The sequence below is a fragment of the Hyperoodon ampullatus genome (genome assembly GCF_949752795.1).
Source record: "Hyperoodon ampullatus genome assembly, chromosome: 3".
NCBI lineage: Eukaryota > Metazoa > Chordata > Mammalia > Artiodactyla > Ziphiidae > Hyperoodon > Hyperoodon ampullatus.
In genome coordinates, this window is record NC_136916.1 from 86,552,085 (window position 1) to 86,574,806 (window position 22,722).

Here is a 22,722-nt window from a genome sequence, read left to right on the forward strand (position 1 = left end):
CGCCGGACGCTCCTGCTCCTCCCCACTCGCGCCTCCCCGCCCTCCTCCCCGCGCTCTCCCGGCGCGCCCCACCCTCCGCCCCGCGCTCGCCTGGCAAGCAGGCACCGGCCGGCGGGCTCGGGGAGCGGGGAACGGGGCGCGGGCGGCGCTAGCCTCTGCCGAGCGGCCCCCTGGCCGCGGCCGCCGCGCATTGCCCGGCCGGAGTGCGACGCGGCAGCCCGAGTCCGGACGCCGGCCGGTCCCGTGCGCTCCGCGGACGGGCGGGCGGCTGTGGACGCTCGGCCGGCAGCATGGATTCGGATTCCGGCGAGCAGAGCGAGGGCGAGCCCGGGACCGCCGCAGGTACGAGGGGTCGCAGCAGCCCAGCCGGGAAGGCTGGGGCAGAGAGGAGGGGAGGCCGGGGCGGGAAATCGCGAGTATTTCTCGGGCGGAGCGGCCACGCGGGAGGCCAATCCCCAGCAGCCCGATCCCTTCCGGGCCGGGACTGGGATGGCTCTGCGCTGTGAGTTTGCTTTGAGGCTTTCTCCCCATTGCACTCGGGCGCTGGAGGGAGAGTAGGTGCATTTGCGGGTGGCTCTCGGCGCTGCGGGACTCCGGCAGCGGGCTCCGGTCGCCAGGCGGGTGGGGGTGGGGCAGGGTTCGAGTAATCCGCGTCCTGTAGTTTGCTGCAGCGAGGGTTGCTGCATATCTGCTTTTGGAAATAACTTTCCGAGCGCCGGCCGGGTCCTCGAACCCCGGGCGCCAGGGACGCTGCGGAACAGGTGACCCGCTCCGAGGGCGTGACACGACGCTCTGGAAAGGAAAGGCCCCCGCGGGTGGGCGGGCAGGAGTCAAACCGCAGCTCGTGGTTGCAGTTCCCGAAGCTGCTAGATGAGCCGATGCAGAAGCGTTGGCCCATCGCTGCCCTGCATGCGCGGAGGAGGTCCCCACGAAGGGTCCGGGAAGACAGACGCGGCGGCGGCGCGCGGGGTCCCGGCTTCGCCTTTAAGGGGCGCCGCCAGCTTTTCACAATCGATAGTTATCGAAGCGACGGGTGGATGCTTACTTAGGAAATAATGAATGTCCTCCCCCGCCTCTCCCTAATACTGAGCAACAGGAGGAAGCCACCCACAGCCTTGGTCGACTTATCCGCGGGCTCTGCCCCCCTCCACCAGCCCGCTCTGCCCTCCGCCTGCAGGTCCACGGGCGGGAGACCTATGGCCCTCCCACGTGACCGTGGCTCCCTGTGCCCGCGTGGCCCTGCAGGCTAGCCCTGGCCAGCACACCTGTGACCTGAGAGCTGGGACCCTCCTGGTACAGACCTGAGGGCCCGGACTAGTCCCCAATCTTCCCAGTGTCAGACCAGTGTCCTGAGGGTGGGGACCGGGTGACCGGAGGCACCATCAGCCCAGGCGTGGGTGTAGGAAGGCAGGCTCAGGAACCAGGCGGGACAGCGCCAGGAGCTGTACCAAGGGCCCTACGTATATTATTCTCCTTTATCCTCACAGCACCTAGCCAGGTGGTTGTTATCTCCATTTTACAAAGGTTCAGAAAGGCTAAGTGGCTTACCCATGAATCAGAGCCAGGGAGTAGCCAAGGGCGGAGTGACTCCCTTTTTACTGCATCATACCCCTCAGCCTCTCACAGGGCAGCTGTGGTCAACACCTACAGCTGGGTGGGAAGAGATGAGAATGGAGGAAAAGAAAGATGGCATCGTCAAGATGCCTGTGTGTGTGCAAGGGCCACCTGCTTGGTGTAGGGATGTGTGGACATAAGTAATAAACATCAGCCCTTCTCGAACCTGTATGTTCCTGTGACTGTGAAGCACCAAGACTTTGTTTCACAGGTGGCTTGTGGATCTCTTCACATCATTTAAAAGTTCCAGTGGGTGTTTTGTGTCTATCTAAGTATATCTCTAGAGCTCAAAAGGAGGGGGAGTGAGTACATTGACACTGACACTTTACTCTCTCAAAATCCGAGGAACTAACATGCTCTCCCTGCTCTCACCCTCAGATCTTTTATGCCGGTTGATGGAGAAGGGGAGGAGGATAAGGAGGCTTTGAAGAGGAGGGGAGGGGAAGGGGGGTGGCAGGAGACAGAAGAGTTGGTACTTGGATGAAAGGGGAGGGAAGGAGTTCTTAAGGGTCCAGTTGCTTCTCCCCACAGCCTGCCCAGCAAGGAGTATCCCAGGGTGTTCATGTGTGTTTGTGTCAGAAGACCTCTGCACAACTAACAGCAGTTGTGACTCCTGAGGTCAGATGGGTCTGATGAAGAATAGGGCAGCCAGCTCTCTGAGCTGTCACCATTTGTTTGTGCCTTACTGTTTTCTACAGTCATTTCTTCTTCCTCTGTGTGCTTGAATCTCAGGTTGAACATTTATTTGAATGTCACAAGCCATTCTGCTAAATGGCATTCAGTCTCCCTCATTATTTTCAGTCTTAAAGTATTCTTCGTGACAAAGCTTCAAAACTAGTTGCTAATTCATCGTCTTGCTATGGCTGCATACTATCAAATGGAAACTCCTGTTGCAGCTTCAGATACTGGTTAAATTATCCATAGGAGTTGACCATTGTCCCTGTAATAACATGACATCCATCTGTGGACCTGTATCTGTGCAAGCTGGATGGGTTTGTAACTGAGAAGCACAGCAGAGGAAGTGGGATCTCTCGGAGTATTAATGTGTGTGTCTGTGTGTACCTACCTCACAGGGAGATAAGATGAAGGGCTGCTTCCTCCTCAGTGCCCTCCCCTTCCTGAACTCATGAAAAAGCCCTGCCATAAGACAGACCTTATTAAGGTCCTGAGCCTGGACTCTGGAATCAGAAAGACCCAGGTCTCAATCTCTACCTGACGGGCAAGTTACTTAACATCTCTAAACCTCAGTTTCCCCTTCCGTAAAATGGGGATAACAATAGTACAAGGCGGCGGGGGGTGGTGTGAGGATTAAATAACACATGAAAAGTGTTCCTCCTGGTAATCATTCAGTAAATGGCAGCTGCTATTTTTATCACCTGATTGGATTATGTTGTAAGAATACTGCTAAATAATGTACCCCAGAGCTCTGTAAAATGTAAATCACTAGGCATGTGTAAAACAATTAGTATTATTGTCATTATTATCACACTAATGTAACTGCCTAAGGAGATTTGTTTTGAATTTTATCCTTTTCACTCTCTCATTCCCCCCACCTCTCTCTCGTGTGTGTGTGTGTGTGTGTGCGCGCGCGCGCGCGCAGATGTGTTTGTTTGTTTGGGGGAAGTTATTTTTAAGGTACGTCTTCTCATCCACATCATCTTCCAGCTGAAGTCATAAAGATGGGAACATTCAAAACTACTGCTTTCACCATCCTTTTCTTTCAGCTCTAGAGAACTTGCACAAAGTAGAGAAGTTGGCCTTACCCAGTCCACCTGATAACCTGGAGATTAGCCACTTTCATGCCACTTCCAATAGAAGAAGAGGGGTTAATTGCCCCCCACACACTGGTGCACCTTTTCCCTTCAAGGTAACAGGAGGAACAGGAGGTACTCACCATTCTCCTCTCCATTTTTGCCCATCTCGTAGCCTTCCCAGTCAAAAATTGGCAGTGAGGAAATCTCTGAGCACCACCTACTCTTTACTGTACCCCTTTCAAGAGACTTTTCCAAAGAGCTCCCCAGTATCTGCTGTGCAACTCTCTCATCAAGCAGTACCCTGCATAGGAAGTAAAGGGGGTGTGTGTGGATGAGATTTGTCTTCATCTGCATTTTCTGTTTTTCAGGAAGCACAGGATGGTGCTTCTAAGTCATTCTGCTGCCTGCAGCTCTCCTCTGCCTTTCTGTCATTTTATGGTTCTTTCTATGGTAAGGAAAGAGACAGGGTTTATGGAACACTGGATTCTTTCCAGAGACCCAATTTGGCAGTCTCTCCTTTGACAAACCCACCATCCATCTCTCAGAAATCCTAGAGCTTGGTGTATTAACTCGGCAATGATTTGAGTCTTTCCTAGGAAATAACAAGCGAGTAAACATTAGCAGTGTCAGCTTTTTCCCTTTCTGACTTGTGAGACAGAGATAGTCTACCCAGCTCAAGATGACAAGCTCCTTCCACCCAGAGCTAGGTGGTCTGGGGCAGTCAATCTGATGGAGCATCCCTGTGGCTGGGTAGGTGCTACAGAAAAGCATTTCTGTGTGATGGAATCAGGATGTGGTAGGGAAACTTCAAAATAATAAAAGAAGCAGGAAAACAGCAGGCCCCTTACTTTGTCCTTCCTGTCTTTCCCATCACCTCGGTCCTAAGCTTGCCACAAAGTGGCAAGGAGTGGGTAGGATTCAATAGTTGGTCAAGAGGAGACAAGGTGTTTCAGAAGTCAGACACCATTGAGCAAAGGCACAGATAAACAGGGAGGTGACTGGAGTGCAGGACATATACTAAGGAGTATTGGGAAGTAAAGTTAGGTGAGTGTAGGGAGAGCCACTGACAACAGGGGGTCTTAATAACTAGTACCTGATGGTGCCAAAGGAGCCCCCGTTGCGCTGATAGTAGAGCAGAGACATGACCGACTGAGATCTGGGTTTTCAGAAGCCACATCAGACAGACATGAAGTGCAGGGATGGCCTAGCCTCGTGGCCACACAATCGGAGGGGATGGTAGCACTAAGCGAGGCAGAAGAGGAAGGATGCAAATGCCATTTCAGAGAAACAAACAACAGAAGTTGGTGACAGATTGTACAAAAGCAGTAAAAGGAGAGGGAGAGTGGAAGGGGACTGGCATGTTGAGTTGGGCTAAGGCAGGGAAATGCAGGAGACTGGCTTCCCCACCCTGCCAGTGCTTCTTTTCTTTCCATCAGACACTTAATAGTGATGACTTAAATTTTCTTAAAGGTGCTTTTCCCCTGTAGACAGTAAATTATGCTGGGGCATTGGTTTTGGAGGATCATGAGGTTCTGGAGTTTGTTGATTCTCATTGTTGGGTTATTCGTGGAGGCTATTCAGTAACCTTTGTCAACTGACAGAGTGACCTTTGACAATTGATGGACTGGCTGACCAAGGGCAGGGACCACCTGGTCCCTGGGGATGATGTACCACTTGGCTATTAGTCATAGTCCCAGGTCTTGTTCTTTTTTTTTTTTTTTTTTTTTTTTTTGCGGTACGTGGGCCTCTCACTGTTATGGCCTCTCCCGTTGCGGAGCACAGGCTCCAGACGCGCAGGCTCAGCGGCCATGGCTCACGGGCCCAGCCGCTCCACGGCATGTGGGATCCTCCCAGACCGGGGCACGAACCCGTGTCCCCTGCATCGGCAGGCGGACTCTCAACCACTGCGCCACCAGGGAAGCCCCCAGGTCTTGTTCTTATTTGTGGACATTTTCAGGGGCCTCTGCCTCATCCACATAGTGGGCTGCTTTGAGGGTCAGGGCCTTGTCTTGTGCTTTCATGTTCCCAAGGTTTTATGGACATAATAAATGAATGAGCATCTTGAGGAGCCTCCTGAGAACTCTGCACTAAAAGGCCAGACAGGCAGCCAGAAACCTGTCCTATAAAGTAGAACTGCCAACGCTGTCCTTCAGTGTTCTGCTTCAGTGTTTTAAGATTTCTTGCACTGTCTGGGACTCTGTGTTGGGAAGTATGGGGAGTGCAAAGAGAGATAAGGACACAGTCCATCCTGTCTCCAGGGCTTGGGACCAGATAGAGAGTTGGGAAGCATATACCGATGGTCATATCTTAAGCCAGTGCCTGAAGACTCTCACCCCTTTGCCCTGGGATTATACCCTGGCTGTATCTCTGTTTATATGTTCTCTCTTGACACCATCCACTTTCCACTGTGTGCTTCACAGTTATTCCTGTACATGTCTCATCTCTTGTACTGGCCTTCGCTCCCTAAGGGTAAAGACTGGGTCTTTTTCACCTCTATCAGCACCCACAAACACCACCTGCGTGCCCTAAACACAGTGGTAGTTTGCTGGCTGGCTGGCTGGCTAGATGGATGGATGGATGTATAGATGATGTTGTAGGTTGGTTCCCCAGGAAGCAGACTCTGAGATGGAGGTTAGCATGCAGTGTGCTTATTTGGGGATGCTCTTGGGATCAATACCTGGGAAAGAGAAGGAGAGGGGAGGGATGCCAGACTGGGCAGAGTGAGAAGCTGAGCTGCAATGCAGACCCAACAATAGCCTCGAGCTCTGGAGCTGGAAAACCCTTCAGAACTGAGTTGGGGGACTTCCCTGGTGGTCCAGTGGTTAACACTCCACACTCCCAATGCAGGGGGCCCAGGTTCGATCCCTGGTCAGGGAACTAGATCCCACATGCTGCAACTAAAGATCCCATGTGCCGAAACTAAGACCCAGTGCAGCCAAATAAATAAATGTTAAAAAAAAAGAAAAAAGAAGTGAATTGGGGTGAGGGGCCAGGCCTTTATATCCCCTGACATAATGATTAGTCACTAGATTCATGCCATCCCTGCATCTTGGGCGAAGCTGTTCCCTTCAGCTGAGGGCTGTCTGCAGGCATCACTACCAGCAGCTTGTGAAGTGCTTAGTCCTTCATTCCGGAAGGGAACCTGGGCCCTACGTCCATCGTACATCGTGCATTCACCACAGATGGCCTCCAGAGTTCCTCAGGGATGTTTCATGATGGATGGCAGCCCTGCATAGTTCAGGGGATAGTTGTTGAGCTATAAACACTATCTAGACCTCATTAGGGCAATTTAGATAGCCAGATGGAATTAGCCATTTTAGACCTCACAGATCCAATAGATATTGGCTGATCCTCTGTTTTGTGTTCCGTGTGTGGAGGTGCTATGGTATTTCAGTTACACCGAAATGGAATTAGGTGTGGCCCCACCCTCAAGAGGCTTGCAGCCATAGGGAGAGAAAACACCCACCCAAAAGGAATCTGCAAGACTGGGCAGCATCAGCAATAAACAGTGTCGGCTTTGGAGCATGGGGCATCGTGACTTGGGGTTCTGGTGGGGAGGCTTCATGGAGGAGATGGGCCTTGAGGATAGCCTGGAAGGACTGAAGGATTTAGATGGGGGAGAAGAGCAAGTCAGGGGAAACAGAGGAGGTGGCAAGGACAGGAGCCTGTGAGAAGCATGGCCTGGAGCAGTGGGGCCCCCTTAGAGGGCTAAAGGGAGGAGAGGGCGGACCTGCTCAAAACGTAACACTGGATGTTGTGGTGATTGTGGCCAGCATGTAAGTTTCTGGGAGCTGGAGACAGAATGTGTGTGTAAATGTAAAGCTCTACTTCCTACTTTATTTTTCTCTAAAAACACGGCGCCTGCTTTTTTATTTCTCATCAAAACCAAATCATAGTCACACTTCCCATTAGCACTTTTCTCTAACTGGTTCATTGTCCTCCAGAGTTACCATTGGCTCCCATTTGAATTCACATGTAAATTTCTTTAAAGACACTATATACATAATTTTGTTTTGTTTTTCAGTCACTTGGCTTCCAACTCTTTCTGTAAAATGCATGTGTAGGTGGGTGTTTGGGCTGTATTCTGTACAAGTATAGAAATAAAGGATAGAGAAGAAGAATTTAAAAAATAAGTTTCCTGTGATACCTCAATCCAAGAAAACATATGAGAGTGAGTACCTTTTCCCCAACATATATTAAGACATGCCCCAAAATATATTATTTTTTTATACATCAGACATGCTCGTTTTAGGCAACTGCATAACACAAATTCTGAAACTGCTTTAGAACAATCTTCACGTTCATATTGGGTTTCCTAAACATCATTGCCTGGGAATAAATTTGAGCCTGTTCATGGAAAATCTAGTGTGCAGACTATAAACATGGAAGCCTGGCAGCACAGAAAGTGCTAGACACACCCTAATAGAAACCAGTATTTTGTAATTCAGTTCTCCAGGAAAAAAAAGGAGACACTTTGGTGGTGTCCAAATACTGGTTTAAACAGTTGAAAAACCACAGCAGCAGCTACGAGCTTCTAGGTTGTCTTCTGGAAAGTAAAATATGCTTTCCGGGAAACTTTTCTAGCCCCGAAAGGAAGCATTTTGGTGATGCGTAGCTTCATGGAGACTCCCAGTTGATATCTGTATGGTAGAGGCATCCAGTTTCGTGTGCAGGAGGAAATTCTGTAAAAGGTTGTTCTGGTGAGCACACATGTCCTGCATCCCTGATTTGGGGCCTGGGAAGGTAAACAGATTTTCAGTGAATAATATGGGAGGGAAGTGGTGGGGGCTGTCTGCTGGCCTCTGCAGCAGCTTTCCTACCACGTTTGAGTCTGGTTCCTTGGAGTAACGTTAAGAAAGTCAGGGAGAGAAGGCTGGGGTTCAGGTTACAGGGTAGAGAAACTAGGTTTAAGAAGTTGTGCATATATCAAACAATATGAGAAATTGTGAGGATAGTCTTTACCAGCCAGAGTCCAGCCCCAGAGGGCTAGTACTGAATGTAAAATAATAATGATGTTTTGAATTTTTATTTAATTTTATATTAATTAAGCACATACAATGTATTTCAGACTGGGTTAACTGTTTATATGGTATTTAAGCCTTATATAGGCCTTCTGGGCTAGGTACTATAAATAACCCCATTTTATAGACCAGGAAACTGAGGCACAGAGAGATTAAGTAATTTGCTCAGGGATGTGCAGCTTCTCAGTGGATATGAAGCCAGTCTAACTAACTCCAAAAACAGTGCTCTTTACCAGGTAGACTATGTAGTTAGATCGATGGATGCCACCAGGCTCCTTTACATCCCCCACCAGCTCCCACAGGGCCCTTCAGACCATTAAGTTCCTTCATTAGGCTCCTTCTGGTAGGTTAGCACATTATATCTCCAGAAAGCCCTGCTTTAAACTGCAGACATTACCTGCAGTGGCCCAATAACACATGGGCAAGGATGGGCTGTCACAGGCTCCAGAACAGGGGCTGGTGAGGGGTGGTTTGGGAGGGAAGATCAGGGGAGCAGCACAAAGCAGCTGTCAGAGAGAGAAGGTCCTGGGAGGACCCTGCAGCCACGTGCATGTCTAGGATCCTGGGAACCTGGTGCGTGGTGAATGTGGCAAACCCCAAGAGGAGAGAAGGTTTGAGAAGCAGAGTCAAGAGAGGTGCAAAGACAAACAAACGTTCCCTCTATCAGAGTGTACTTAGGTTGGGTCCTAAGGTACTTTTTCCACTCCAGCATTTAGAATCATTCCAGATACAGAATCCCTAGGACAGGGTGACCAGTTGGATTCAAGGGCAAGAGAAAACTCGAAGATGAGTAGTGCAATGAAGAGAACTTGAGATTCTGAGCTGGATAACTGGGATTTGAGTTTTTAGTGGTGTCTCTAACGTATTGTTTTTTAGTAACATTTATTTTCCACCAAAGGCATGCAAGCTCATGGTAGAATATGTGAAAACAGTACAAAGAGGAAAATCAGATTGAGCCCTAAGAATAGATGTGCTTTTCCAGAAGAATGTAGTCCAAAAGCAATCCTGAAAAGATGCAAGAGACCTTTATTTGGGGAAGAAGGGGTTTTGTAAGAAAACGAGAGTCCCCCTTCTGAAATATTTACTTGGGGACACTAAGAACATTGGCTATACTGCCAGGCAGCATCAGAACCAGAATTCGAGGCCACACTCTGGCTCCTCTATCGTTCCCCCAAAACATATATAATTTTTAAAAAGGATCAGAGTTATTCTGGGTATTGGGATATCTAAAGGACCCCTGCTATGTTTCCTTCTGACACCTTCCACTGTGTTCTTGACACCCCTCCCCGCTTTTCCTCTTCTGAGCTTTCTCCCTCCCAGCACAGCTGCCTAGAGGTCAGACACTACAGGCCCACACCAGGCCCTTCCCATGTACCCAGCCCACTTTCCAGGTCAGGAGAGCCCTACACGGAGCCCTCAGAAGATTCTTACATTTTTTTAATACCCGAGAGGAATTTGGTAGGTTTTACAGATGCACAGTGAAAATTGCAAAGGTTAGTTTACTTTAATAGCTTCCAGCTTCAGGAATAGATTTATTGGCCTCTAGTTCTCCAATTATGTTTTTAATCTTTGTTTAAATTGATTTTTTATTTTGTAAGGAAAGAGGGAAATTTGTTCATCTGTGTTAGCCTCTCTTACCCTTAATGTTTAATTCAGTGATTCAATCTCAGTCACATGAAGCAGGCAGAGCTAAGTTAATACAGAGTCAACTTTTAGCGAGCCCAGAGCAGTATCTGATGGGAATTTAACCTGAATTTTCTTGACGTTTTTTTTTCCTTTTGATTTCTCTGACTTTGTATAATCCTGGTTTCCCTGAACCCCTCTTCAATTGCTCCTTCTGCATCCCTCATTAATATCTTTCTCCTACCTGTGTCTCCTAAGGCTGAGCTCTTGGCCTTGTTCTTTTCTAACAATACACTTTCATTTGGAAAAGACCACCAGTTTTTCCAGCGTGAAGCTAAAGATTCCCAAAGCTGTGGTCTAACCCATTCCTCTCTCCAGAGCAAGAATCCTACCTTTCAAAGTCGTCTGGACATCATCTTCTCACTGTCCAAGAGACACATCAACTCAGCACAGCTACACCCGGACTGTTAACTTTCCATCACTTTCTCTCAACTCCTCTGGTGGCCTCACCAGCTGCCAAGTCATTCAAAGTTAAATTGTGAAGTCATAAGAACAATGAGGGCTTCCCTGGTGGCGCAGTGGTTGCGAGTCTGCCTGCGGATGCAGGGGACACGGGTTCGTGCCCCGGTCTGGGAGGATCCCACATGCCGCGGAGCGGCTGGGCCCGTGAGCCATGGCCGCTGAGCCTGTGCGTCCGGAGCCTGTGCTCCGCAACGGGAGAGGCCACAACAGCGAGAGGCCCGCATACCGCAAAAAAAAAAAAAGAACAATGAAATATCCTACACACATGATTTCATAGCAAAACCAAGACATGGAGAAAGCAGGTATTATTTACAGTTTACAGATAAAGAAACAGATTCACAGAGATTACCCCAAATCACAAAGTAAGTGGTAGATTTTCATTATTTAAAGCTGCTCCCCCCAAAGGGGGAGCAGAAACAAATCTAAATATCCAACCTAAACATATAGGTAAATATATTCATTTAAATAGTTATTGAATTACTAAATACATAATGACATTTCCACACAGAGGAATATTACTCAGCTGTTAAGAAAAATTAATTAGAAAAACATATGTTATAGGTGTTTGCATTATAATGTATGAAGAAAGCTTGATAAAATATATATAGAGCTTCCCTGGTGGCGCAGTGGTTGAGAGTCCGCCTGCCGATGCAGGGGACACGGGTTCGTGCCCCGGTCCGGGAAGATCCCACATGCCGTGGAGCGGCTGGGCCTGTGAGCCATGGCCGCTGAGCCTGCGCGTCCAGATCCTATGCTCCGCAACGGGAGAGACCACAACAGTGAGAGGCCCACGTACCGCAAAAAAAAAAAAAAATATATATATATATATATATATATACACATGTATATTTATTTATTCATACATATATACCCACATACCTATATATACATACACCCCTTTTTTAAAGATTTTATTGAAGTATAATTGATTTACAATGCTGTGTTTAATTTCTGCTGTACAGCTAAGTGACTCAGTTAAACATATATATATTCTTTTTCATCCTTTTTCATTATGGTTTATCACAGGATATTGAACATAGTTCTGTGTGCTATACAGTAGGACCTTGTTGTTTATCCATCCTATATATAATAGTTTATATCTGCTAATCCCAAACTCCCAATCCATCCCTCTCCCCTCTCCCCCGGCAACCACGCATCTGTTCTCTATGTCTGTGAGTCTGTTTTTGTTTCGTAGATCAGACATCCCTTTTTTATAGAGAAAAGGGGAGGAAAATCTCTCCCTCACATTCATATACATGCTTTTTTTTTTTAATGCTGGAACAGAATTAACCATTCTATATGATGAGTTTATAGGCAATTTTAATTTCCTTCTTTGTGCTTTCCTTCCAGATTTTTTCTCAATGAGTATGTATAACTTTCAGCAGGTTATTATTTATTTATTTTTTTTTTGGTACTCGGGCCTCTCACTGTTGTGGCCTCTCCCGTTGCGGAGCACAGGCTCCGGACGCGCAGGCCCAGCGGCCGTGGCTCACGGGCCCAGCCGCTCCGCGGCATGTGGGATCTTCCCAGACCGGGGCACGAACCCGCGTCCCCTGCATCGGCAGGCAGACTCTCAACCACTGCGCCACCAGGGAAGCCCCAGCAGGTTATTATTTTAAAAACAACCACCGAATGAGATTCAGTGGACTTATCCACTGGTCATCCTTCTGACTTGCTTGCAGTTTTGTCCCAAGTCCCTCTATTTTCTTTCTTGAAACTCATTCTTCCCTCCGTCCTCTGTGATCCACTTCCGCATCGGGCCAGGCCTCAGTGGGTCCTTCCTGCCCGCCCACTGGTGGAGGTGTGATTCCAGGCTTCTCTCTTCAGCCCTCTTCCTACTTACCCGTTGCCCTGGCTTCGGCTCTGCACTCTCTCTCTCTCCACCTCATCACACCCTCCCCTCTGAGCCCACCTGGCCTGGGCCCTCACACCAGGTAGAGGAAGTGTAAATAGTCAAGGTGGATAATGAGCTCATAGGTTTGAGGCCAAGGGCACCAGAGCCTCACCGGCCAAACAGACCTGCTGGGTGAGCTTGCTGACTCCGCCATTTTGGCTCTAGACTGTGGCCTTACTGTTGCTCACTGACCAGCAGTGTGTGTAGCTGGCATCCCTGATGCTCACTCCCTCCCTGACCCCCATCCCAAACATGAATAACTTTCACTTTCCACTTGTTCATCTACACATTGATTTTGTGTCTTTATTACTTTTACAATTAAAAAAAAAAGAGGGGGGCATTTAAAATTCTGTTATAACAGGATTATTTGCTTTTAGTAGGTATTGGTCTGCCACCCCCAAGTTTGGTCTTTCCAAAAAAACTCATTATTGAAAAGTTATATGAGGGACTTCCCTTGTGGTCCAGTGGTAAAGAATCGCCTTCCAATGCAGGGGATGGGGTTTCAATCCCTGGTCAGGGAACTAAGATCCCACATGCTGCGGGGCAACTAAGCCCACATGCCACAACTACTGAGCTCACACCCCTCAACTAGAGAGCCCACATGCTGCAAACTACAGAGCCCATGCGCCACAACTACAGAGCCCATGTGCTACAACTAGAGAAAAGAAAAAACCCGCACGCCACAACCAGAGAGAAGCCCGCACACCGTAACGAAGAACCCACACACCGTAACAAAGAGCTGGCACATCGCAGCGAAAGATCCCGCAGGCCTCAATGAAGATCCTGCGTGCCACAGCTAAGACCTGATGCAGCCATAAATAAATAAATAAAATTCCTTAAAAAAAAAGAAAAGCTATATGATAATATTATATGTATCTATTTCTGAAGGAATTAGACTGAAATGTATTGAGGTCTTGTAATAACCTATAATGGAAAATAATCTGAAAAAGAATATCTGTAACTGAATCACTTTGCTGTACACCTGAAACTAACACAACATGGTAAATTAACTATACTTCAATTTTAAAAAAAGAAAATGTATTGAGGATTTCTTGTGCATCTTGGAGCTGAAGATAAGAGATATCATGGCCCCAGTATTCTTCACTGCCTCCCTGTCTCCACCTTATTTTACTCTAGTCCATCAAATAGGGGTAGCCCAGTCAGGAAGCTTGTAGAAAACAGAAGTGCTTACACTTTAGACTCACATTTATCAGAGTTTCTAACCTAGTTTTCAATTAGCCCCAAGCACCCTTAATGATTGATATTCCCCATCAGCCAGGATTTTGTCTATCTTTACTTTCTTGATTTATATTATAAAATATAATTATTTTACCCCTTTTCAGATTTAAAAACATTATATTAACTATGCATTTTCAACCCTTCCAGAAAAGCTCTTCCTTCCATTAAAAAAAAAATCACTTTCTTAATCTTCAAGTGGAAAGCAGTATGAGTTTCCTTATTAAGCAGCCATATTGTCTTATTAATGGCAAGTGGGTGAATATGACCACTGTGATTTTTTTTTTTTTTTTTTTTCCGGTACGCGGGCCTCTCACTGTTGTGGCCTCTCCCATTGCGGAGCACAGGCTCCAGACGTGTAGGCTCAGTGGCCATGGCTCACGGGCCCAGCTGCTCCACGGCATGTGGGATCTTCCCGGACCGGGACACGAACCCGTGTTCCCTGCATCGGCAGGCGGACTCTCAACCACTGCGCCACCAGGGAAGCCCAACCACTGTGATTTTTAAGGGAGAGATAAGAGGATATGAGAGGCAGAATAACTGAGATAGGAGTAAATTCTTACAGAAAGCAGATGTTTATGCTGAGAATGATGGATGGTACATCCTAAGACCAGCAGGTGTAGTAAGCACCCAGGCATTATCTCTAGAGAGTTGTCACCCAGCTTTCCCTTCACCCCAGGAGGGAAGTCAGTGATGGGCTATGCTGATGTATGAAGAAGTCTGGTTCCAACCATCCTTGGTTTTCTTTGTTTCATTTTTGTTAAAAAAAAAAAAAAAAAAAAAACCTCTCCACATAAATATAGCTCTGCCATATTGTTGTAACCCAAAGAGAGTGGCTGAGGTCTGAGCCAAGTCTGAAAAGGGGTGAAGGTTGGTGATCATTAGGGTCTGAGACTGTCATACAGGCAGGATGCAGGCCAGGCAAGGACTAAGTGCAGCTGGTCAGGGGGTCGGGTCATGTGGCAGGGAAGCCAGAGGGGCAAGGGGCTGTAGGCCAGGCCCATGCTCTTGAGGGTCACTTGGCCTGCAGCAGGTCTGCCAGTCACAGCTGCCCCAGCCTTCTTGGGCCTCTCCACCCCGAGAGTAGCCCCTTTTAATATTAAAGAGTTCAAAACTTTGAGAAAAGCTGGCTTCCAGGAGGGGCCCTCTGACCTCTGACCTCCACCCCAGGAGCAAGTCCTTCTCCTGACCTCCCTTCCAGCCCGTCTCCCTGGCCCCAGATCTCTGCCTCATCCTTGGTGCCTCCCTTCCCTGCAGCCCCTCGCACCCAGGTCCTCCTCTCCATTTCCTCTGCCTTGGTCCCCCCACCCACCACACGAGCCCTCCTGGATGCTAGAGGGACTAAGGCAGTGGAAACTTGGAGATGGAGAAGTATGGCTGTGAGTGGAGACTTGTCATGAAGGGAAGATCTTTAAAGCTTCCAGAGAGAAAAACCAGGCCCTTAACGCACTAGTTTTCCAAATAGCAACGCCAAGGGCTAAACAACAGTGGTGCAGTGTCTTTGAATTCTCAAGGCGAATGACTGGTGATGTAGAGTTCTGAACCCAGTCAAACCATCAGTCAAGTGTGCGGCTAGACTACAGCAGCAGTCCCCAACATTTTGGCACCAGGGACCGGTTTCGTGGAAGACAGTTTTTCCGCGGACCTGGTGGGGGTCGGGGGGAGGATGGTTTCGGGATGATTCAAGCGCATTACATTTATTGCACACTTTATTTCTATTCTTATTATTACCTTGTAATATATAGTAAAATAATTATACAACTCACCATAATGCAGAATCAGTGGGAGCCCTGAGCTTGTTTTCACTTGCCACTCACTGATAGGGTTTTGCGTTTTTTTAAACATCTTTATTGGAGTATAATTGCTTTACAATATTGTGTTAGTTTCTGCTGTATAACAAAATGAATCAGCTATATGCATACGTACATCCCCATATCCCCTCCCCCTTGCATCTCCCTCCCACCCTCCCTATCCCACCCCTCTAGGTGGTCGCAGAGCAATGAGCTGATCTCCCTGTGCCATGCAGCTGCTTCCCACTAGCTCACTGATAGGGTTTTGCTGTGAGTCTGCAAGCAATTGATTTATTATGGTCTCTGTGCAGTCAAACCTCTCTGCTAATGAAAATCTGTATTTGCAGCCGCTCCCCAGCCCTAGCATCACTGCCTCAGCTCCACCTCAGATCATCAGGCATTAGATTCTCATAAGGAGCATGCAACCTAGATCCTTCACACGCATAGTTCACAGTAGGGTTCGTGTTCCTATGAGAATCTAATGCCACTGCTGATCTGACAGGAGGCGGAGCTCAGGCAATAATGCAAGCGATGGGGAGCGGCTGTAAATACAGATGAAGCTTTGCTCACTCACCTGCCGCTCACCTCCTGGTGTGCGGCCTGGTTCCTAACAGACCATGGACTGGTACCAGGGGATTAGGGACCCCTGGACTAAAGTCATTGTATGATAAGTTAGATCTCAAAAAAATTACCTTACCGTGTACCCTTCCTCAGGGAGCTGCCAGGTCAGGAGTCAGCCAACTGAGGCTCCCAGGCCCAGTCAAGCCTGTTCCCTGCTTTTGTATGTCCAACAAGCTAAAAGCATTTTTACTTTTTTTAATGGTTACATTATAAATGGTTTTATAGGTACCTTTTGATACTTTGGGCCCTCTATTCTCTAGCCCTTTAAGGTAGTTTGCTGATGCCTGTGCTGGACAAAGTGTTCCACTGAAATGGAGAGCAAGTTAAGAAAGAGGAAGCCATGAAACCTAAGAAGCAGGAGATGGACACAGGAGAGAAGGGATGAAGGAGGAAGGGAGAACCGGGCTGAGAGCCTGGAGCAGGCTTAGAGGGAAATGCACCCAGATTTGCGCCAGAGCACAGAGCGCTCCCAGAAGAGTCTCCAAGAAAGAAAACTGAAGTGGTAGATTAGTTGACGTGTTTGAACCTTTTGAGAAGAACCTTATACTCTGCTAAGAACTTTGAGAGTGAATTAGATAGAAAACTAATCAAAAGAAAAACAAGGCAGTGTTTAACGCCTGGGAAAACAAGATGAATAAGAAAGGAAATGCAGTCATGCAAGTTATAGAACATACATGACTCAGCTATGAATGGCATCTCAATCCCAGTAATGTAATCACTGAAGTTTCATTTAACCAAATATTGAAATAGAATCAAATCGGAAGGTGGAAGGAGAAATGAATGGAGAAGAGAGCTAAATTCTCACCTTCCTTAATAGGAAGTTAAAAGCAAATAAAATCAAGAACTAACAGTATAAGCATGTAATTTAAATATGTAGAGGTAATTATTAGTTGCAACAGCTAATAATTTAAAGTGTTTTGCCTCCAAAGAGCCAGCATCAGAAGCGGGCCAGAGGATGCTGCATTTTGTTATAAGCCTTATAGAATGGTTTGACTTTTTAAATAATGTACCTTTTTAAATAATGTAATATTACTTTCAAAATAGATTTTTTTAAATAAAATGAAAAAGAAAAGTGACTGGTCAGCCCAGGGCGACCATGCCCAGGTGCGGAAGGGGCACAGTGGGGCGACCTCAGGCCCCTGTGTGGAGGAAGTAGGCGTTAGTATCCCGAGGCCCCGCCAGCTCTAGTTATCATTATTGTTCCTGACACGAGTGTGAGTGCATTTCAATAAAATGTCAAGACTGTTAGCCATTCCTTCATGCAACAAACAGTCTCTATGTTTCAATCCCTGGCTAAAGTTGCAGCAATGAATAAATCATGATTCCTGCCCTCAAGGAGTTCACAGACTGGTGAGATATAAAGTCACTCATCCAGCCAATGGATGATTGCTCTCCATGGTGATAAGAATATACCAGAGGGAAAGGTGGTTGCAGAGAAAAGTCCCTCAGTGGTCAGAAGTCCTTCAAGGGAGCCCTGGAGGGTGAGCGGGGAGCCATGTCCAAGCACAGGGGAACAGAATATGCACAGGTGCAGAGGGGACCCGGGCATAACAGAGCAGGACAGGTGACACCTGTGTGTGGCCTGAAGTCAGGAGCTCAGAGTTTGTAGAAGATGAAGCTGGAGAGGTGAACAGAAGATAGATTATCAGCTCAGCAACCAGCATGCCATGCTCAAGAGTCTGGACTTTGTCTTCAAGGCCATGGGAAGCCAGTCAGTGTTCTCACTGGTGGAGTAGCATCATCAAAGCCAATTCTCATCCCAGTGTGGAAATTAGAATGGAAGCTGCGGTAGAGAGGTAAGTGAGGAGATGGACAATCATTCAGGTGAGAAATGATGAGGGTCAGTACTAAGGTGTATCAGTGAGACAGAAAGGCGGATACAATTGAAGATGTGAAGGAGGCTGAATTGACAGTCTGATGCCCCATTAGATGTGGGAGGTGAGAGAGAAAGAAGGCAAGGATGGCCCCCAGGTTCTTGTCCGGACACTGGGCAGGTGGCAGGGCCACATATAATACAAGGAGGAGGGTGCAGGGGGAGTGGGAGAAAGGGGATGAGGGAAGTTTTGAGCATGTGGAGGGTGAGAGGTCTGTGGGAATCTAGGTGGAGAGGTCTGGCAAGCAGTAACCTGTGGGGGTGGGCAAGAGGTGACATCTCACACTCAGGGACACTGCATGGCAAGAGAGAAGAGGGGCCTGAGTAAACTCAGAACACCTAGACTTCAGGCATGGACAGAGGAAAAGGAGTCCTGGCAAAGGCTGAGAAGGACCAAGAGGGGAGATCAGGAAAGCAGAGAACGAGGGAGGTCAGGTGAGCCAAGGACCCAGGTGTGTGTCTCGGGGTGCTGTTGGCATTCCCTGTCCCAGAAATTACAGGATAGTTAGCATATCTGGCCCCGCCCACTAATGCCTATAGAACCCTCCACTCACGTGCTGTGACAACAAAAATGTCTTCCCATGTTTCCAAACACTCCTCATGGACAATTAGAAGGCACTCAGTGACCTTGTGAGAGCCATTGCCATTGAGTTTGGGGTGAAAGCCAGGGAAGGACAAGACCACAGTTCCTCTGTCCTACTGTGGCCGTCCCTCCTCAGGCCTCTTCCTGGGCCCCCAGGCTCTCATCTCCTCAATCCCCATTCTTTTCCCCATGACATCACTTCCTGGGCTGACCAGTCAGTGTTGGGTTTTGAGGTTTAAATCTAAATATTATTGAGCTCCTTCTATGTGCCAGGGACACCATGGTGGACACAGCAGTCCAGGTCCCCCTCTCCTGGAACTTGCAGTGAACAAACAGGTGACACCAGGTGGGAGGTCCTTGAACAGGCCCCAAGTAAAGAGTTTGTTCTGGATAGATGGAGGGCTCAGGGGAGGGGTGGGAAAGAGGACAGCAAGGGGTGCTTGGGTCTGGAGAGAACATGCACCAAGCAATGGGTGAGACCAGGAAAAGGATGAGCCACTTTCTCTTGGGGGCAGAGAAGTGGGATAACAGGGATGTGAAGCCTGATGAGAAGAACTGGTCCTAGGGTTTTGAATACAACTCCTGTATGGAGCTGCGTCAGCACAGGGCAGCCTGCTGGGGCTGGCCATCTGCAGCTTGGTCTGTGGGTGCTGAGGTCAGCACAGGGAGAAGCCTTGGGGAGAGCCTGCTGACCGCTGCTCTGTGGCAAGCACAGGCTGACGTCTGACAGAGGAGTCAAGGGCCACAGGAAGCCAGGGGGTGGGGGGATGCATTTTGGAGGAAAGCCAAAGAAAAGGAAAGCTAGAGGCTTCAAGGTCAATGCCCCAGGCTTTCAGAAGGAGGGAAAAGCAGGAAGCATTCCATTGCTGAAGCACTGGCATTTGCAGAGCTGGGAGGGAGCTTGGTGGCTGGAGGGAAATCAGTGTGAGAGAAGGAAAGCTGAGAATCCCTCCCACTGACATGGGCTCTCATCTCATCAATACCCAGTGTGTGTGTGTGTGTGTGTGTGTGTGTGTGTGTTTTATGGACTTAAAAACTCAGTTTCTGATTCAGAAGAGGCTATTATTAAATTGAGAATATAAAACAAATTAGCGGAATCATCTAGTCCAACTCCCTAATATAATAGACGAAGATACCAGGAAGGTGAAGACTTGGGCCCAGCGCACACAGTGAGCACCCTGGGGGGCAGCAGGGGCGGGCCTGGGTGGTGGGCTCCTTCACCCCCTGCTGTAGGCTCAGTGGTGAGAGTCAGGACCAGGGGTTGGCTCTTCAGTTTTCCCTGTATTGGGGGTTTTCCCCATACTTGGGGATCGACTCCATGGCCACAGCCCTGGCATCCTGATTCCCCAGGACAGCCATTAGCAGCATCTTAGAGTGACTGCACCCAGTGACTTGATTTGAAACGGTGAAACTTTTGGTGGTATTGTCTTATATTACCATGAAGTATAAAGAATTTTATTTGGAAGCTTTTACTGCCTTTGAGACGAGTATGAGGAAAGTTTAATTTAGAAAGGAAGCCTCAGAGAAAGACACATTTATGGGCAACTTCCAGAGAGGCAAGTTTCCACAGCTACTCCCCTATTCAGAGTGGTTCCATCAGAGGAAGGCTCCCAGCAGAACTAAGGAGCCCAACCTCAGGGTACCTTGCAGGAGAGCAAGCTATCCGCCACCCCACCTCCCATGTGCAAACTGGGCCAGATACAACCATGGCACCAGTGGATATCCAAACTATGTCTTACTCACGTCTCAGATCTCAGATGCATGAACAACAAGAACAACAAAAAACAGTTACTATAGAATACAGGTAAGGGGTGTTATAAGTGATACATTACATATGCCCCTTTCCTGTTGTTTCACTCTCGTACTGACTGAAATCCAAAAATGTCATTGTACAAAATTCTTACTTCACTAAAAAGAAATTAAGTAGAACATTCAGCAAGGCATACTGCTGGCTGCCAAATCATCTCCCATCCAGAAGTACCTTCTGGTTTCCTCTCCCTCATGTGTTTCAACCTCCCTAGTACAGCTAACCGTTTATCTTTTTTTTAAGCTAAACTGAGGGTTAACATATTACTGTATTAATCTAATTACAGCACCTTCCAAGAGCCTCAGATCTTTAGGCTTAAACACCCACTGTCTCAGGCTATATTTTGTTTATTTTTTGCAAATATAGATTAGAGTTTGTTCCATTTTATTGCCTGCTTTTTTTAAAAAAACATTTTAGACTTTATATCTATCCAAAAATTGGAGAATTCCAAAGACTGACATTTTTATTGCATCAGTCTATTTACTAATTTCACGTATTACCAAGTTGGCATCCTCCCACAGCTCTGAATTCGGCATCCTGCTGGCATCCTTGTTAGCAGTCTGGTGGCCTAAGCCTGAGTTTTTGAGCACCTGCCATAGTGAACAGTTTGAGATCTGCCAACAGAGAGAGAGGATCACCCAGAGAGACAGACATGGCCTGTGCTATTCTGATCCCCAACAGCCCCTGAGTTTTAAAATAGCTTGTAAGCATGAAGGGACGTGAATGGGGAGGGATGGATGCTGCTGCCATGGAGAGAGTGTTCCTGATGGAATTGAGCACTGAGGGTGGGGTGGGGTGATACATCTCGGCCCCCAGGTGATGCTGCTGCTTGTGGGGCACAGTCAGCTCTGTGTGGAAGGCAAGGGATGGACCTCATGCTGAGTTCAGTACATTTTTTTTTTTTTTAGTGTGTTCGGTTCAGTCTACATTTTGTGAATACACACCTCATTCCAGTATGTATCCTGAACAGATAGACTGGGCCTCAAGGCCTGAGAAAATCATTCATTCAGTCATTCATTTAACAGACATTTATTGGACTACTTCTACTGGGTGGACACTGTCCTAGTTGTGAGGGTTCACAAGTCCCCCAAGCATTGGTCCTGTGAGAACTCAGCACCAGTCACAGTGCAGCAGCATGGGGAAAGGACTGCGCTGGAGTCGGGTGCGAGGGCCACTGTGCCCGGGAAGAAGGATGTGAGGGATGGCCATGGGCTCACAGTGGGAGGAGGCCTTCAGCTGGAACAGACAAGCTGTGGCTGTGCCCCTTCTACCTAGGCACGGGTCCACTGGATTCACCTGTGGGCATGAGAGGCCCTGCTGGTACTATCTGGCTCTCATCTGTCTGACTATCTTTGGCGAGTTTGGCTAGGGCACAGCCATCCTTGTGAAGGGGTGAGCTGCCCTTTGGCTTCTGATTTCAGTATGACTTCTGACTGACATGGACAAGCAGGCCTCTGGTGGGAGGGCTGGGATGGGGTTAGGTGGAACCAAGGGGTCTGTCTGTGGGGCTCCCTCTCAGCATTAGGAGGGAATACTGCCAGATGCCAAGAGACACCTTTGGACACCCTTTCCGCCTACATGCAGGCTGGTGCTGGGTTATTTGTTACTGTCCCCAGACCCTTTATAGCAAAAACTGGGAACAAATTAAAGTCTATCAGGAGAGGATTAGGAGAGGAAATGGGAGACTTGGGAGAGGAAATTATATCATCAAGATGATGATATAATCCATTTATTGACAGAGAAAGATATCCACAGAGTGTTGACTGAAAATGCAGATTAGAAAGTAGTGTTCATTGATCCCATGTTTGTGAATATTAAAGTGCATATGCCTGGGAGAGTGTTTGGAAGAATATATACATGCTAACCATGGTGCATGGTGGGATCATGGGATATTCATTGTTTTTCCTTTAGCTTATCTGTCTTTTCTGACTGTTCTCAGTGCTCATGTATCATTTTTTATAATAAACTTACTAAAGAAAGAAAATATTTTGAGAAATAGCTCCTCAGTTTCCCCTCTTAAAATAATTAAAATTAAAATTAAAATTAAATAATTAAAAATTATGCCAGTAGGGCTTCCCTGGTGGTGCAGTGGTTAAGAATCTGCCTGCCAATGCAGGGGACATGGGTTTGAGCCCTGGTCTGGGAAGATCCCACATGCCGTGGAGCAACTAAGCCTGTGCACCACAACTACTGAGCCTGCGCCCTAGAGCCTGCGAGCCACAACTACTGAGCCTATGTGCCACAACTACTGAAACCTGTGTGCCTAGAGCCTGTGCTCCACAACAAGAGAAGCCACCACAATGAGAAGCCCGTGCACCGCAAGGAAGAGTAGCCCCTGCTAGCCACAACTAGAGAAAGGCCGCGCACAGCAACGAAGACCCAAC

The 22,722-nt window shown here is 47.8% G+C and overlaps 1 protein-coding gene across 1 annotated transcript in view; it reads left to right on the plus strand.

Moving 5' to 3' along the window:
* The first annotated feature begins 284 nt into the window (after window positions 1-284).
* The window catches only part of TNFAIP8L3 (TNF alpha induced protein 8 like 3), a 40,940-nt gene continuing 18,502 nt past the window's right edge, over window positions 285-22,722 (plus strand). Inside the window, exon 1 of the mRNA XM_079699423.1 lies at window positions 285-342. Coding sequence (XP_079555549.1) covers window positions 291-342 — 52 coding nt within the window. The 5' untranslated portion in view covers window positions 285-290. The remainder of the gene's footprint in view (window positions 343-22,722) is intronic.